The sequence below is a fragment of the Cucumis melo genome, chromosome 3, assembly GCF_025177605.1.
Source record: "Cucumis melo cultivar AY chromosome 3, USDA_Cmelo_AY_1.0, whole genome shotgun sequence".
NCBI classification, from domain to species: domain Eukaryota; kingdom Viridiplantae; phylum Streptophyta; class Magnoliopsida; order Cucurbitales; family Cucurbitaceae; genus Cucumis; species Cucumis melo.
The window spans coordinates 6740675-6759858 of NC_066859.1; the positions used below are offsets into that span (position 1 = coordinate 6740675).

The following is a 19184-nucleotide window of genomic DNA, read 5'->3' on the forward strand; positions in this document are numbered from 1 at the left end:
ATTTATACTATGAAACTTGTGGTTTTTGTTACGGCTAATGGTACAGTAAGCTCTTGCAGAAGATTAGCCGAGTGTATTATTATAGAAGCTACAAGTATAAAGAAGGTAGTGCGACTTATTATCTATGGTATTAACATGTTGACCTATGATGAATTAATGATGAGTAATGTGAAAGACAAAGCAGTGATCAAAGAGGTCATCTTAAACTAAAGGGGAGTATAAAGACTTCATCAAGTAGACTTTGTTTATATCCTCAGGGGGAGCCTGAAATCTTAAGCTATTAAGTATATTAAAATAGTCATATATTATAGCAGAGATCATTTGCTATATTGATGTGCATTGACTACTGTGAATCTTAATAATATTAGTCATCTGAGCTGTGCGCAACTCCCTAGATGTAGGTAATATTTACCGAACTGGGTTACCAAAGTTCTCTGTGTTATTTTCTTCTACTGTCCCTCTAGCTATTACAACAATTAATTACTTTAGAATTAAATAAAGGTTTATTTGATTATCTCATACTGTTTTTCATGTTATTTGGAAAAAAATAATATTAAAACTATCTCCCAACACATAAGGGCGTTGGGGATAAGAACCCTTCCCCGACGTTGTAAGCACAGCGTCAGGTGTTCCTTTCTCTCGACACTGAGATGGGCATGTCGGACATTACCTTTTGCTGATGTGGTCCATCCATCGGGATGTCTGACGTTGGGGGAAAGGAACTCCCGATGCCTGCATGTTTCTATGCGAAGAATTACTCTGTCAACGCAATACTTTCGATGCACTGCTGCGTCAAGATAACTCCTAATTTCTTGTAGCAATTCCAATAAATTAACACCTAAAAATTTAAAAATCTTAATAAAATAAGACAAATAGGTTGAGAAATACCTCAAATTTTGGGGCATTACACGTCATTTTGAAAATCTATAAAAAAATGTTGTGATATAAGGGATTTTATGTTGAACTTTGTTGTTCATCAATTCAAGTAGAAAGAAGATGACTACCGAAAGCTACATTCAGAAGAGATCCTTTAGATTTGAAGATAAATCTTCTTGAAGAAGAAGAGAATGATACGAACAAAGAAATTAGAATTGAATCAAATGAAGAAGTTGAAGAGATGCAATACTTGGAAGTTGAAAAGTTATTTGGACAACCCAAAAGTCATAAAATTAAATATTTAAGAAATTATGCAATTATGTAATGGTATGTGTTTTCCTTTCTTGTCGTAGTTGAAGTAACATAAAATTAAATATTGTGACCTTTCATTTAATATTTTAATTAGTATAAATAGGGTTGTAATTTCCATATTTAAAATAAGAATTTAGATGAATGATATTTGAAAATTCTAAAATGTAGAATTTTGTTCTTATGTGTTCTTGTGATAGAATGTACGAATATTTGGAGCATTCAAGTGAGAATTGATCTGTCTTGCTTGTAGAGTGCTTTGAAGATCGAGGGTTGACGGGAGTTACTAAACTTTGTCCAATTCTTGGTTTGTTAAATCACCTAAGTAACTTGAATATAGCCAATCTTAGGGGTTGAAATCAAAACGATTTTGGGGTTGTTGGGATTGAGTTCTTAGGTCTTGTTGTTAACATGGTTCTTAGATCCAAAGCCCCGTGGTTCCTTATCAAAGTTGACCAACTCAAAGAACAAGAAGCATATACAAACAACAAAATACACAACTTCAACTTACTACCACTGAATTACCCTTCAATGATGTCCTTGAAATTAGCGACTGTCTATATATTGACTCTCTCCGTTTAACGAAGATACAAAAACAACAAAAAACGGTGAAAGTCAACAACTACTAAATGCAGTGATAGAGGAGACAAAAATGTTCAATCAATGAAGCCTACGAGAAGTAACAACATATACTCACCGAATGACAACTCGATTGAAATCTAAACAACACAAAAACCAAAGTCAACACACATTTCTCAGCACTACAACAACAAATGAGCTTCATTGCGAAGCAGCTGTTCAAGATCTTATATGGAAGAATGCAATAAAAATAAAAAACAGAACTTCAAGCTCTTTACGAAAATAGTGCATGGAACATAGTTAGGAAAACTCCTAATACAAACATTGTGGACTGGAAGTGGATATTCAAATCAAGGCTTAAAGAAAGACGGTTCTGTAGAAAGGCACAATGCAAGATTAGTGACCCAAGGTTATTCAAAAGTAAAAGGCTTGGACTAATATAGAGAAACCTTAAGTCTAGTGGTCAAAAGTACAACAATACGCCTAATTCTTGCAGTTGCAATATCCTACAGCTGGAAATTAAAGCAATTAGATGTAATAATGTTTTTCTCCATAGCTATTAAAAGAAGAGGTGTACGTACATGATCCAACCATCAATTTTTTCTGATCCTAAATTTACTAATCATGTAGAGGCAGGTTAAATAAGGCCCTTTTTGATCTCAAACAAGCTCCAGGAGCATTGTTTGATCGACTTTCCAAATTTTTACTTCACGTAGGATTTCGTTGCAGTCCCTTAAATCTTTCTCCATATATAGATATGAGAATTTGCTTGTTCTAATTTTAGTATATGTAGACTATATCATCATCACAGGTCATGCTTTCAACTTTATTCAAACATTCAATTAGAAGTTTGGTACTGAATTTGCAATCAAAGATTTGGGGCAACTTCACTACTTCATAGGAATTGAAGTGCAAGATCTATCAAATGGCTATCACATTACACCAAGAAGTACATCAAAGATATCTTAGGTACGTTCAGAAATGATGGGTGCTTCTTCCATATCTACACCAACGGCACTAACACCCAATTGCTCTGCAAAAGATGAAGAGTCAATTGATCCTACAAACTACAGAAGCTTAGTAGGATCACTTGTATATCTTATGCTATCTAGGCCGGATATATTACATGTTGTGAATGAAGTCCATCAAAACAAGCAACAATCCCAGGTAAGATAATACTTAGATACCTCAAAAAGACCATGAATATTCATGACATTACATTCTCAAAAAATATTTCACTAAACTTACATGGTCATTGTGATGTAGATTGGGGTGGATGTCCAATCACTATACGAAGCACCTTAGGATACTGTATACTCTTGCAAGAAGCAACCAACTGTTTTGCACTCCAGCTCAGAAGCAGAATATCAAGCAATTGCAAATGCAGCAGCTGATCTGACATGGATTTCATTTCTCTTTCATGACATGGAAATACCATTACACGAAACACCTCAACTGTTCTGTGACATCATGTGTAACGACCCAACTCCTTATACTGAATCGAAGTCATTACTAAATATAGAACAAGTGGTTTAAGTCATAAAATGTAGTAAAATGCATAAGGTTTAAGAAATTTTATTTATGAAAATTCAAACAAGGTAGTTATGCAAAAAATGAAATACGTTCTAAAGTCCTACTCGGGCCCTATCTACATAAAAAGATGGTAAGTAATGAAGAATACTCAAACTCGGGTACTAAAGTCAAAGAAATAAGAATAAGCGGAAGCAGAAGTCCCTATGGCTCGCCACGGTCACTTCGGGTCGCTCGCCAGCTTGCCTTTGCCCTTGCCTCGTCCTCTACCTGAAAACATGACATGAAGAGAGTGAGTATAAAATACTCAGTAAGGGACCCACTACTAGTCCCACTAGGTGCCTGTTAACTTCCTGTCAGAGTCCTGTAACTGGTACCCAATCTCTGGCACGTTCCCGAACATGTGCAACATGCGCTCCCGTAGGAACGTAACTCTGGTCTTCGGTGCCCCGGGGGACACCTAGGACAATCGGGATGCGAGGACCCCGTCGAGTCACTCGAGTCATATCTATATCCATGCTAGACTGGTGTCCCGTCGGACCACACAGTCCTCAATAGGTGGTGATCCCGAAGGACACCCATGCAGGTACGACTCTAACAGGTTAAGCTAACAGGTACCCTAATCGCAGTATACATACACATGGCATCAGCATATAACATAACAGATAAATCATCATTACACTCTCCATCTCGACATCCGTCGTACAGCCATAACAGCTCTCGCCACCACACAACATTCTATAGTATAACCATATCGTCATTTGCATCATACTATCATTGATTTCATGCATCGTACTGTCTAGTCCTCAACATGCACAATTGAAGTATATGTAATCTCATAATTCTAAACATGGAGCTAGTAGTAGAATCTCTTACCTGGAGATTTACTTGACGAGTCCTAACCGCGAGGCAGTATGCTTTCCAAGCGACGAGGTCCTAACTGTTTAATACGCCAGAATTCGTAATTAGGTCACCAACGACTAACGATTCAAGACTCATTTGAAATGACTTACCCTAGGAAGAGGTTGCAGTGCTCGAGCCCCTACCGAAGAAATCCCACGCGGCAGCAGTTACTTGGTCCAAGACGTCCCTTAAGGAAAATAATTTAATTTAGTCCCAAATTAAATTAATTAGTGTCCGAAACATTGAGTCGTACTGGGTAATGCCACAATAATTAATTTAATTACAAAAATTTAGGTGGAAGGAGCCAAATTAGTCTTGGCGGCTCGGCTGGAAAAGGACAGGGACCGGCTCAGCTTGGCGTAGGCGCGACTCGACTCGGCTCGGTACAGGAACTTTACGCGTGCGGCTCGGCTTGCGACAGGAGGGAGACGCGGCTCAGCTTGTGGTGCAGGCGGCGCGGCTTGCACGCGGGCGCGACTCGGTTACGCAGAAGCACGCGGCGCGGCTCACACGCGGACGCGGCTCACACGCGGACGCGGCTCACACGCGGACGCAGCTCGGTTACTCGGATGCACGCGGGCGCGGGTCGGGTTCCGAAAGATGGCGCGGGTCGAGCGATGGGCTTCGCGGCTCCGACGGCTAGCGCGCGGCGGTGTGGCTCGGATCGGGGTGCGACGCGGCTTGCGACTTGGCTGCGGCGCGACGCGGACGATGGAAGATCGGCTGGCGGAATCGGGCAGCTGACGGCGTGAGTCAGACAGCTTGAGGTCGGCGGGCCAGACGCGGGCGCGGCGTGCGGCGGCTCGGCTTGATCTGTTCTCCGACGCACAAAGGTGACGCTGACTCGGCTTCGGGCGACGACTGCAGACACGGCGCGGCGTGCGTAGCTAATCCTAGGCGTGCGACGGCTTGACTCAGTTGAATTCTCCGGCGCGGCTGGGAGGGTGGCGTCGGCTCGGTGGCGGCGGCTATGGTGGAAGCAAGGTGGGGCTAGGGTTTTTTTTTCCTTTGGGAAGATAGAGGAGTTTCACGCCTCCCAATGCCTCCTTTTTAAAAGAATTAAAATAATTAAAAAAATTAATAAAACCTACACAAAACCTTCTTTTCTTCTTTTATTACTAATTTCTTTTCTATTTTAATCCAATGGCAACCCTCCTCTCTCTCTCTTCAATAAAGCCACCCTTGACCCTTTCCAAGGCAATTAATTAATTTGTTATTCACAATTAATTAGATTATTTCATCCTTAACTTCAATAATTAAAAAAAATCAACCAAGGAAAACTTTACCCTTACATTAAGTATAAGGTCCACAATAATCCAATTCCATAACAATTTGAATTAAGGAAAAAAAACTCTTGAGGTGAACAAATGAAACTCTAATTTGCTGGGGCATTACAACCTTCCCTCCTTAGGAAACTTTCGTCCTCGAAAGTTCTAATCCTCGAACAGCTCGGGGTACTGAACTCTCATGTCCTCTTCTTTTTCCCACGTGGCCTCTTCCACTCCATGGTTCTGCCAAAGGACTTTGACCAGTGGAATTTCTCGACTGCGAAGCTTCTTGACCTCCCTTGCCAGGACCTCGACAGGCTGCTCCTCGTAGCTTAAGTTCTCGCTAATCTGTAGTGGCTCGAAGTCCACCACATGTGTTGGGTCTGCGACATATTTCCTCAGCATGGAGATATGGAATACGTCGTGCACTGCAACAAAAGATGGGGGTAGCGCCAAGCGATAAGCCACAGGGCCAATCCGCTCCAGTATCTCAAACGGCCCTACGAAGCGTGGACTCAGCTTCCCCTTCTTCGCGAACCTCAGAACACCCTTCATAGGTGCTACCTTCAGAAAGACCATGTCTCCCACTTCAAACTCGAGGTCCTTACGTCGTACATCAGCATAACTCTTCTGTCTGCTCTGTGCTGTCAGCATACGAGCTCGGATCTTCTGTATGGCTACGTTGGTAGTCTGCACTAACTCGGAGCCTAACATCCTCTGCTCTCCAACCTCGCCCCAGCAGACAGGGGATCTACAGCACTTGCCATACAGAGCCTCGAACGGTGCCTTACCGATAGTAGCCTGGTAGCTGTTGTTATAGGCAAACTCCATCAGATGCAGATGGGAGTCCCAACTTCCTGAAAACTCTAGTATGCAGGCCCGCAGCATGTCTTCCAAAATCTGGTTCAATCTCTCTATTTGACCATCGGTCTGAGGGTGGAATGCCGTGCTGAAGTCCAACCTCGTACCTAATGCAAGTTGAAGTCCTTTCCAGAACTTCGATGTGAAACGAGCGTCTCTGTCTGAAATGATGGATACGGGTACTCCATGTAGTCTCACAATTTCTGTCATATATAACTGCCCCCACTTACTGGCAGTGTAAGTGGATTTCCCTGGCACGAAATGGGCCGACTTTGTGAGTCTGTCGACCACAACCCAGATCACCGTATAGCCCTTTAGGGTCTTGGGCAGTCCCGTAATAAAATCCATCGACACACTCTTCCACTTCCACCCTGGCACACTCAAGGGTTGCAACAACCCGGCTGGACACTGTCTAGGTGCCTTCACCTGCTGGCACACCAAGCACCTGCTGACAAAGTCTGCCACTTCCCTCTTCATGCCCCTCCACCAATAGACACTCCTTAAGTCCTGGTACATCTTCGTACTCCCAGGGTGCATGGTAAACGGGGAACTGTGAGCCTCAGTCAAAAGCTCCGTCTTAACTGCGCTGTCTTCCGGCACACACAGGCATCCCTCAAACATGAGGCCATCGTCAGAGGATATGGAGAAGTCCTCACCTTGCCCTGTCTCTACCATACGACGCTTCTCGACCAAGTAAGGATCATTCAGCTGAGCAGCGATGATCTTTTGCCTCAAGGTTGGCTGAACTGACAACTGAGCCAACTGTGCGGTAACCTCACCTACTGAGACTGCAATCTCGGCTCTCTCAAAATCCCTGAGTAAGGGGGTCTGCTTGGTGATTAGCGCTGCTGAATGTGCAACCTTCCTACTCAGCGCGTCAGCCACTACATTTGCTTTACCTGGGTGGTACAGGATCTCGCAGTCATAGTCTTTCACCAACTCGAGCCACCTCCTCTGCCTCATGTTCAACTCCTTCTGAGTGAAGAAGTACTTCAGGCTCTTATGGTCGGTGTAAATCTGTATCTTCTCACCGTACAGGTAGTGCCTCCATATCTTCAGTGCAAAGACTACAGCTGCCAACTCCAAGTCGTGGGTAGGGTAGTTCTGCTCATGAATCTTCAACTGGCGGGAGGCATAAGCAACTACCTTACCTTGCTGCATCAGGACACAGCCCAGTCCCTTCTTGGAGGCATCACTATAGATCACAAAATTTCCCGACCCATCGGGCACTGTCAGGACTGGTGCAGTCACTAGCTTCTGCTTGAGCTCCTGAAAGCTGCTCTCGCATGCTGGGCTCCAGACAAACGGGATTCCCTTCCTGGTCAACTGGGTCAACGGGCTGGCTATACGTGAGAAGTCCTCCACGAACCTCCTGTAGTAACCTGCCAAGCCCAGAAAACTTCGAATTTCACTAACCGTGGACGGTCGAGGCCAGTTGGTCACCGCTTCAATCTTTGCGGGATCCACTGAAACTCCCTCACTGGAAACCACGTGGCCAAGAAACGTCACCTTCCTTAACCAGAATTCACACTTGGAGAACTTGGCATACAACTTGTTGGCACGAAGAGTCTCCAAAACCTGGTGCAAGTGCTCCTCGTGCTCAGCCTCAGTTTTAGAGTAAATCAAGATGTCATCAATGAAGACTATGACGAACAGGTCTAGAAAATCCTTAAACACCCTGTTCATCAAATCCATGAACACTGCAGGAGCGTTAGTCAAGCCGAAAGACATCACAACGAACTCGTAATGCCCGTACCTCGAACGAAAGGCCGTCTTGGGAATGTCACCGTCCCTAATCCTCAACTGGTGATAGCCTGATCGCAGGTCGATCTTGGAAAAGACAGTGGCTCCCTGCAACTGATCGAACAGGTCGTCAATCCAGGGCAAGGGGTAGCGGTTTTTCACTGTCACCTTATTCAGCTCTCGGTAGTCTATACAAAGGCGCATCGACCCATCCTTCTTCTTCACGAACAACACTGGGGCTCCCCAAGGTGACATACTGGGCCGGATGAAGCCTTTGTCCAGCAACTCCTGTAACTGGACCTTCAACTCTTTTAGCTCGGCTGGAGCCATTCTGTAAGGGGCCCTCGAGATAGGGGTAGTGCCCGGCTCTAACTCGATGGCGAAGTCTACCTCCCTGGGAGGCGGAATTCCTTGGAGTTCGTCTGGGAAAACGTCAGGGTACTCCCTTACCACTGGTTCGGAAGATAGGGAAACTTCTAGCTCTCTAATATCCACTACGCTTGCCAAGATGCCTCAAGTACCCTGGCTGAGTAGTTTACTAGCCTTCATGGCTGAGATGACCTTGGGTATACATACCATGCCTGCTCCTTTGAATTTGAAACTAGCCCCGGAGGGAGGGTTAAAGACAACTTCCTTGCCAAAACAGTCTATATTTGCATGGTTGGCTGACAGCCAATCCATGCCTAGTATCACGTCAAAATCCTACATGTCTAACACTAGTAAGGTCACGTCTAACATACGATTCGCTATCTCTACCCGACATGCCTTTATTTGTTCTTTGGACAACAGAACCTCCCCAGATGGAGTAGAAACCGACAAAACACTACCCAAAGGTTCTACCTCCAAACCCACATGCTGAACGAAAACAGAGGATATAAACGAGTTGGATGACCCAGAGTCAAATAGCACAAAAGCATAATGCCCCAAAATTGGGAGCGTACCTGTCACCACTGTACCAGCTCGCTCGGCCTCCAGCCGGGTAGTGGCAAAAACTCTCCCCTGCTGGGAAGCAGAAGGCTGGGGCGGTGTCGTCTCAAAGGGTTTCCGAGGACACACATCAGCAGTGTGCCCCGGCTGTCTACACCTGAAGCAGACTCCACTTCCAGCCAAGCAACGACCTCCGTGGACTCTCCCACAGGTAGTACAAGCGGGTAGCTCTCTCAGAGTCCTCCCGGCTGCTGCAAGCTCCCGTCGGTGTCTCTAAAAGACACCTCCTGACCTCAGAGTTCGCTGCGTTACTATGTCAGGCTGCGTCTCCACCTTTCTCTTCTGTCCCAAGGCTGACCCTCTGCCGGCAGCCTTAGACGAATCGGCTCTCTCAGGCAGGCTCAAATCCAGTGCTATACGTAGTGCATTAGCATGCGTGGCTGGCCGGAGAGCTCGAACAATGCCCTGAAGGTCTAGCCTGAGTCCTCTAACGAATTTCTCCGTCCTGGCAACCTCATCCGTCGTACTGCTCCACTGTCATATCGCCTTGCTCCAAGTTTAGGAACTCTTGCAGCTTGGCGTGCTTCACTTTGGCAGAGAAGAACTTAGCATAGAAGTTCTCCTTGAACTGCTCCCAAGTTATCTTGCTGACGTCGCCCCCCAGCATTCTCTCAGCGGTCTCCCACCAGGCGGTGCCCCTATCCTCCAAGAAGAAGACTGCACACTGCACCTTCTGGTCTTCTGGGCACTTCATGTACCGGAAGATAGTCTCTATGGACGTCAACCACATTTGGGCCTTTGTGGGGTTGTCCATGGATCCGTCAAAGGTCTTAGGATTATACTTCCTAAAGTCCCGTAAGTGTTTAGCCTCGGCCGACAGTTGAACTGGTACGGGTTGAGCTTCCTCAGGGGCTGGAGGAGCGACGGCCTGGGCCTGAACAGGGGCGGCCTGGTTCTGCTGGGCGGCGAGGAAGGGCGCCAAAGCAGCTTGCAGCATGTCCTGATAACGCTGCTCCATCGCGGCGAGATCCGCCTGGGTGACCGGTGCGTTAGGGTCGACCGCCGGTGCAGCAGGTTGCGCCTCCGGCTGGCCACGACCGGCTCTTCTGCCTCCCCTACCACCTCCTCGGCGTGCACCTCTACGTGGCGGCATTCTCCCTAAAATTCACCAACAAAACTTTTCACCACAAGAACTTAACACCCTATCTCTAGGTCTAGTCTATTCAGGCAAAATTGTAATCTTAACATTAGCAAGGCTTTAGACATACCTGGCGAGTGCCGAAGGACCGTATAGCCATAGGGTGAAGTAAAACCAAAACAAAACAATGACTTACATCATAGGTCAGTCTACAGAACCTAAAACACTGTGCTCTGATACCAACTGTAACGACCCAACTCCTTATACTGAATCGAAGTCATTACTAAATATAGAACAAGTGGTTTAAGTCATAAAATGTAGTAAAATGCATAAGGTTTATGAAATTTTATTTATGAAAATTCAAACGAGGTAGTTATGCAAAAAATGAAATACGTTCTAAAGTTCTACTCGGGCCCTATCTACATAAAAAGATGGTAAGTAATGAAGAATACTTAAACTCGGGTACTAAAGTCAAAGAAATAAGAATAAGCGGAAGCAGAAGTCGGGTCGCTCGCCAGCTTGCCTTTGCCCTTGCCTCGTCCTCTACCTGAAAACATGACATGAAGAGAGTGAGTATAAAATACTCAGTAAGGGACCCACTACTAGTCCCACTGGGTGCCTGTTAACTTCCTGTCAGAGTCCTGTAACTGATACCCAATCTCTGGCACGTTCCCGAACACGTGCAACATGCGCTCCCATAGGAACGTAACTCTGGTCTTCGGTGCCCCGGGGGACACCTAGGACAATCGGGATGCGAGGACCCCGTCGAGTCACCCGAGTCATATCTATATCCGTGCTAGACTGGTGTCCCGTCGGACCACACAGTCCTCAATAGGTGGTGATCTCGAAGGACACCCATGCAGGTACGACTCTAACAGGTTAAGCTAACAGGTACCCTAATCGCAGTATACATACACATGGCATCAGCATATAACATAACAGATAAATCATCATTACACTCTCCATCTCGACATCCGTCGTACAGCCATAACAGCTCTCGCCACCACACAACATGCTATAGTATAACCATATCGTCATTTGCATCATACTATCATTGATTTCATGCATCGTACTGTCTGGTCCTCAACATGCACAATTGAAGTATACGTAATCTCATAATTCTAAACATGGAGCTAGTAGTAGAATCTCTTACCTGGAGATTTACTTGACGAGTCCTAACCGCGAGGCAGTATGCTTTCCAAGCGACGAGGTCCTAACTGTTTAATACGCCAAAATTCGTAATTAGGTCACCAACGACTAACGGTTCAAGACTCATTTGAAATGACTTACCCTAGGAAGAGGTTGCAGTGCTCGAGCCCCTACCGAAGAAATCCCACGCGGCAGCAGTTACTTGGTCCAAGACGTCCCTTAAGGAAAATAATTTAATTTAGTCCCAAATTAAATTAATTAGTGTCCGAAACATTGAGTCTTACTGGGTAATGCCACAATAATTAATTTAATTACCAAAATTTAGGTGGAAGGAGCCAGATTAGTCTTGGCGGCTCGGCTGGAAAAGGACATGGACCGGCTCGGCTTGGCGCAGGCGCGGCTCGACTCGGCTCGGTACAAAAACTTTACGCGTGCGGCTCGGCTTGCGACAGGAGGGAGACGCGGCTCAGCTTGTGGTGCAGGCGGCGCGGCTTGCACGAGGGCGCGACTCAGTTACGCAGAAGCACGCGGCGCGACTCACACGCGGACGCGGATCATACGCGTACGCAGCTCGGTTACCCGGATGCACGCGGGCGCGGGTCGAGCGACGGGCTTCGCGGCTCCGACGGCTAGCGCACGGCGGTGTGGCTCGGATCGGGGTGCGACGCGGCTTACGACTTGGCTGAGGGGCGACGCGGACGATGGAAGATCGGCTGGCGGAATCGGGCAGCTGACGGCGCGAGTCAGACGGCTTGAGGTCGGCGGGACAGATGCGGGCGCGGCGTGCGGCGGCTCGGCTTGATCTGTTCTCCGACGCGCGAAGGTGACGCTGACTCGGCTTCGGGCGACGGCTGCAAGAGATGGCTGCAGACACGGCGCGGCGTGCGTAGCTAATCCTAGGCGTGCGGCGGCTTGACTCAGTTGAATTCTCCGGCGCGGGTGGGAGGGTGGCGTCGGCTCGGTGGCGGCGACTATGGTGGAAGCAAGGTGGGGCTAGGGTTTTTTTTCCTTGGGAAGATAGAGGAGTTTCACGCCTCCCAATGCCTCCTTTTTAAAAGAATTAAAATAATTAAAAAATTTAATAAAACCCACACAAAACCTTCTTTTCTTCTTTTATTACAAATTTCTTTTCTATTTTAATCCAATGGCAACCCTCCTCTCTCTCTCTTCAATAAAGCCACCCTTGACCCTTTCCAAGGCAATTAATTAATTTGTTATTCACAATTAATTAGATTATTTCATCCTTAACTTCAATAATTAAAAAAAATCAACCAAGGAAAACTTTACCCTTACATTAAGTATAAGGTCCACAATAATCCAATTCCATAACAATTTGAATTAAGGAAAAAAAACTCTTGAGGTGAACAAATGAAACTCTAATTTGCTGGGGCGTTACATCATGTGTGCAATTCAAATGCCCAAATATCCAATGTTTCATGCTATAACAAAACGTATAGAGCTAGACTGTCATTTTGTGCGTGAAATGGTAGCTCTTGGTTCTTTGATTACGAGATATATGTACGTTCTCATCAACAACTTGGCCACGTATTTACCAAACTGCTTGCAAAGGGTACCTTCAAGGATTTATCTAACAAACTAGGAGTTGGCGAAGTCCCTACCTCCAGTTTGAGAAATGATGCAAAAACTCTTGGCCTAAACAACTTACAGCAAGCCAATAAGGAAACTAATGGAAAACACCACCAAAGAAATTGTTGGTCATAGGGATGGATGCAGTAATCAAGCACACATGATTGACAACAACTCATCCCACCCAAAAGGTAATTACTTACCGTTGCCAATAATTTTCCTTTTATACATGATTTGCTTGATTTTCTTGTTATGCCAAAAATATAGACTTCCCTTTTATTTCTCTTAAATGTGCAAGTTTAAATTGGTAATAGCTTTGTATAATCAAACCAGAGTAACAAATCGCAGATTACAGAAATTTTCTTATAAGATTTGGAGTGATTAATACAACCTTGAAATTATACAAAGCGTTCACTCATATGAACCTCAAAGGAACCAATCTCAACACAGACTTAGCACGCCATGGAACTTGTTACATAAACATGATATTTAAGTTTTGCGTGTCATAAACAAGTCAAGCGTACTCCAATAAGAAACACCCTAACCTTGAGATTAAACTTAAAATTTATTTTAGTCAACATTCACCATATAGTGGGCATAAACCGTTCTAATCTGATTACAAACAATACTGAAAAAAAGAATCAGAATTATTACAATACATCTAAACTGCATACAACCGTTCTGGTGTTTAATACCCACTTCTTTTCTCGTTTCCTGAGTGAGGAGAATGAAACTGTACGGAAAATGTATGATAAGATAACACCCATAAGGACAGTAACCGTGTAGAGAGCAACTGAAGGGCTGTGTGTTTTCCTCCATGTTTATTTGTCATTTTCATGATCGAAATTTATTCCGCTGTATCGACTGTTTTTCTAGACTTCCAAACATGTTTAAGCTATTAACAGATGGATAATAGAAAATACATGATGCTTGATTGAACGTTCATAATATCTTTAAGAAAGCGTGTATAAATAAAATAAAGTCATCTTCCACGGTGGATGTGAGTCAAAATTCGAGCTTTTATGCTATCCCCAGCGGTATTCATAGTGCCACTCACCGCAAAATGTTCGGATTCTGGAGCTTCAACATCCAACAAGCATACCATTTCCTCTGCGTTGGACAAATTATTATTATTAACCCATGAATGTTGAACTTGCATTAATCGTACTCTCTCCAACTCCATAGCCACTTCCTTCATGTTGGGTCGCTCTTCCCCTTTAATTCTCACACACTTCTTTGCTACCTTGGCCACTTCTTTAATTTCTTCAAAATTTGCCTCTTTCACCATCATCCTCTTCTCCACAACTTCTTCCAACCGGTCTTCCTTCATTGCACAAAGAACATACATTGCTAGATTCCTCTCCTCTTCTGGCCCATCAAAACACACCGCCTTCTTCCCGGTTATAAGCTCTAACAACACTATTCCAAAGCTATACACGTCGCTCTTCTCCGTCAACTCACTTGTTAACAAGTACTCTGGGTCTAAATACCCTAATGTCCCTTGCACCATCGTGGATAATTGTGTTTGATCCATTGGAACCAACTTCGACGCTCCAAAATCAGAGACCTTTGCAGTGTAATTGTCATCTAAAAGTATGTTTGTCGTCTTGATATCTCTATGTATAATCGGAGTAGAAGCTGAAGAATGTAAATACGAAAGCACACCTGCAGTCTCCAATGCTATTTTCAGACGAGCTTCCCATAAAAGAGAAGAATACTTGGTTTTGTCATGGATATGTTCAAAGAGGGTGCCATTGGCTATAAACTCATACACCAACAATGGGACTTGTGTCTCTAAACAACAGCCCAAGAGTCTAACCACATTGCGATGATTGATTTGAGACAAAACAATCACTTCGTTAATGAATTGGTCAGTTTGAGATTGGTCTATAAATTTTGATTTCTTGATTGCCACTGTCAAACCATCCTCTAAGACTCCTTTATAAACGGTACCATACCCACCTTTACCAACAATAGTGCTATTGTCGTAGTTTTTAGTGGCCTTCTCCAACTCTTCTTGGGTGAAAATTCTGACCATTTCATTTGGGGATTGCCATTGAGAAAGTTGTCGCTGAAGTATGAAACCTCCATTTTCTTCGAAAAATTTCTCTTTCCTTTTGATGAACTTCCACTTTTTGTAACCCAAGAATATCCAACTGCTACCAATTACAAAAACTGTGAATCCTACTCCAATCCCTATATTTTATGCAGATTAATTATTTATATTCCAATCAATATATGGAGAATTAAAATATACACAAAATTTGATAAATATTACAAAACATAAAAGCTTACCAATTATGATTGGAAGGAAAGCCTTGTAATCTCGAGTGCAACCTTCTCCCCCATGTCTTCCATCTCCTTTAAAGTTTTTAGGACATTTGCACGTATAGTTTCCGATTGTGTTAACGCACTTGCTCTTGTATTTACACTGATTCAGTTTTTCATCCTTACATTCATCTATGTCTGAAAAATATCCCGTAATGGATCAATAAAGTTATTATAAACGCTCAAATAGTTTTAAATCTTTGTTATATAATTGTTTCCTGTTTTATTGTTTTTAGATTATAAATTTTTTTGTTTTCTTACACAACTTTATTACCATGGTTATCTGTTCTTCCCTAATTAAATACTATAATTCTAAACTGATTTCAAAAACAATATATATATATATATATAGAGAAGTGTAATTTTTATTTTCATCAGTAAAACTTCAAACCTGAAAAATCATAGCGAATGTTACTTTACTTTTACAATGTTGTTTCAACAACATAGAAAAAGAATAAACAATGATGTTTGGAACATTATACGGAATGTGCTAGTACGAAATTTATGGAACATGGTAAAGTGATGACATTACAACAACAATGTTTTAATTAAATTAAACTTTCATGTCTAAGTTTCTTGGTTTGTTAGTTCCTTTTAAACTTTAACCGATCTTTTAATAAACCAAGCTAATGACTTTTATTTTTAAAATTTTATTTCTCCTTTTTAAGTTTGATAAAAAATACAAGTTAAGTTTTGTACAAATCATACTAAGAAATTGAGAAGTAATAAATAAACTTAATTTTCATGTACTCTAAACCCAAAAGATAAATATGGATATCATCATACTTTTTAAGAAGGTAATTGTAATAGGTAACATTTTGAAGATTAATAATTAAGTATATATAACAACATCTTTAAAGAAATTGAAGGTATAACAAAATCTTTTAAATTTAGACCATATCGTTGATAGATTCCTATTAGTAATATGGCCTACTATCATTTCTATATCCCAAACCCAAATTTAAATTTTGTTATACATTACAAATTTTTTTGGACTGTGTTATATATGCAAATACTTTATTTTTTAATTCCTCTTAAAAAGAGAAATTATTGTAATGACAAAAATGTTGGAAATATAAAATATAGCAAATTAAATTTTTGGATTTTATCACTGATATATAGACACTATTAGAAGTTGATAGTATTTATCATGACGTCAATAGAAATTCATCAATGTTTATCTTCAATACAATCTCACTTTTTGTTATTTTTATAAATGTTTTGGTTCATTTTTTTACATTTAAAAATATCATTAAAAACTTATTTATGTTTTTGAAATTTTGTAAAAAAAAAAAAAAAAGGTAAACTCTTTTCCTTAAAATAAATTATGTAAACTTTTCAAGAAACGGAGAAAAAATATACCTAGTCAACCAAAACTAAAATAGTAATCAAATAATGTCAACTCAATCCAATAGAAGGAAAGTTGTTGGTCAAATATGAATTAATGATAATGAATTAGTTTATTGCTTGACTGTCATTTTTCTACTAAAAAAATATCCAATTTGATCAATTCTTTGATACCATGTTGACTTTTATGGTTGTCTTTCCCTCTCAGCTTGTTTACATCGAATAGTTGTTGAAGCTTCTCTCTCTCTCGCTTTTATCTCTATGCATTGGTTAACTTTGTCATCTCCAAAATTTGTAAAACATGTCCCTCTTTATCCAGCTTTACATATATTCTACTTTAATTGTTCGATGATCATAGAATGATAGAAATACACTAATTGTCAAAATTAAATTATTGGAGTGCACTTCCTAATCCCTTCAACATACAGTTTGTGCATATCAGAAACTCCCAAACGAACCTTTTCTTATCTCTTAAATTTTCTGTCCCTAATTCTTTCTAGCTTGGTGTGTTCACTTTATAAATATAACTCATTCCCCTTCTCTATCACTTATTTCTTAATTTCTCTCTAAATTTCAAACCTGTTTTCCTCTCTATATAATTTCTGTTATTAACGTATTTGTTTTAAAATTATATAGAGAGACGGCAATATTTGGGTGCACGAGATAGCTATTGTTTTAAAAGTAGAGATAGAATAGGATTTTTTACCTTGACAACCTTGTGGGAGATATGGATTCCCTTGAAAACCCTCGAAGCATTGGCAATGAAATTTAGATCCATCATTAGAGAAGCTACTATTCCTTTCACTATGCGATCCACAATCAAAATTAGTTTCATTTCCAATAGCCCAACTAGTCACAACTTCAACTTCCACATCTTTAAAACTCTCCGTATACTTAGATTCGAACTCAAACCCTTCATCTCCAACCACAAAAGCATGCCCACAAGGATTGTACTTGATGAAAGTGAGATCAGGCAAGAGTTGACCCACAAACAAACTCAAATCCATTAATCCATTTGGAATCTCCAACTCACAACATCCATTCCCATTGCACACTCCATCATCTGTACTACTGTCCTTTAAACATAATGAAATACACCCAGTTAGAAATTCACTTCCGTTTAGTATCCCGCCAAATAAACCAAACGTATTGCAACCGATGGCCACGAACTTGTTTTTGCCATCCGCAATCGGTAAGGTCGTCGGTACCGAAAGATTGGTTGAGTTGGGGACAAAAGGACCGTCTACTGGCACTTCCGCGTAACAATATCGGACTATGGGCTGCAACATGTGGAGCTCGCCGTTGAGTGATATCTTGGTAACGCTAATGTTTGTGTCCATTAGAAACGCCATCGGAGGGCTAGTGGTTTTGTTGCATGTAATCAAGAATGATTGGCTGAGATAACATCCTTGTTTTAATCCGAATGGATATGGAATTTGCAGGTCGCCGCACCATTCGTCACAGTCAGGTAAGGCTTGTGAGGAAGCTACTACTATGGCGGTTGATAATATGATTGTCACAACTCTTACAACCGTATTCGTCCATCGTCCCATTATTTAGTTTGGAGGAAACGATTTCAATGGAGGAGAGAATTTTTGGAATTGTATTTAAGATCAATTAAGTTGGGATTAAGGCGAATGTTTCGATTTTTTCCATCTTTTAAAGTCTTAACCAAAGCTGTTTTAGTTTATCTCATATGTCGTTTTCATTTTAGGTAGGCCTATATATTAAAGTCAATCTTCCAGAAACTTTACCTTACGTCCAGGAATAAAAGAACAAACGTTATGAGATCATTGTTTTTCATTTTTAAAATTTGAAATTCACAAAATGTTCATTAGTGCTGTTTTTCTTTTTAAAATAATAATAATGAGTCTTATTTAAGAAAAATTGGTGTAGGTCGCAAATTAACATTTGAAGTACTTTGATCACATATGACATTTATTAGTGTTTGAAGAATCTACCAAGTGTATATTTGCATTCAAACAAAGTGTATCAAGAATATCAAATATATCCAAATATAACCGGTGTATCGTGCATGCTTATCGATGTGTATGGTATATTAATTGTACTTTTTTTTAATTTCATGGGTTCAACTTGCTTTTAACCTTTGTAAAAATAATAAAGTCTATTTTATGGACCTAACGTTTAAAACTTATTTTACTTATTTTTCTAAATCTGCATGAAGCTCATTCTTTAAACAGTTGTTTTCAAATAATATAGGTAAACAAATCAAAATATTTACAAATATATTAAAATATTACAATTTATCTTTATGTCTATTATAACATAGATAGAAACATATAGTAGTTCATCGTGATCTATTATTTTTTTCTATCATATATCACATATAGAAATAAGTGGTGTATCTTGAACTATTTAAAACATATTTGTAATATTATCTATATTTATAAATATTTTTAATAATTTTATTATTTAAAATAATTTTTCTTATTACAATATTTGGTAAGCTACCATTTGTATAGTCTATTATCATCATATATATATATTTACTAATTCATTAGAGCAATGACTGTAATGAAGCTTCTCTAAAGGTGTGACTACATGGTCTCTCTTGAGGAATCTTTTATTTGAGGGGAATGTTCATATTTTTAAGAATAGGTGTTATATAGAAATAACAA

The 19184-nt window shown here is 41.3% G+C and overlaps 1 protein-coding gene across 1 annotated transcript; it reads right to left on the reverse strand.

The window, feature by feature from the left end:
* Positions 1 to 13557: 13557 nt before the first annotated feature.
* On the reverse strand, positions 13558 to 18127 carry LOC103485677 (wall-associated receptor kinase 2-like). Its single transcript, XM_008443375.3, has 3 exons — positions 17252 to 18127; positions 15166 to 15336; positions 13558 to 15066 (listed from the first exon to the last, which is right to left on the reverse strand). The coding sequence occupies exons 1-3, from the start codon at positions 18096 to 18098 to the stop codon at positions 13853 to 13855; spliced, it is 2232 nt and encodes a 743-aa protein (XP_008441597.2). The 5' UTR covers positions 18099 to 18127; the 3' UTR covers positions 13558 to 13852.
* Between the last annotated feature and the right edge of the window lie 1057 nt (positions 18128 to 19184).

Coding starts and splice junctions, on each gene's coding strand:
- LOC103485677 (XM_008443375.3), bottom strand. CDS start 18,098: ATGGGACGATGGACGAATACGGTTGTAAGAGTTGTGACAATCATATTA. Junction 15,337..17,251: donor TCTCCCACAAGGTTGTCAAG/GTAAAAAATCCT, acceptor GATATTTTTCAG/ACATAGATGAATGTAAGGAT. Junction 15,067..15,165: donor TTTCCTTCCAATCATAATTG/GTAAGCTTTTAT, acceptor CATAAAATATAG/GGATTGGAGTAGGATTCACA.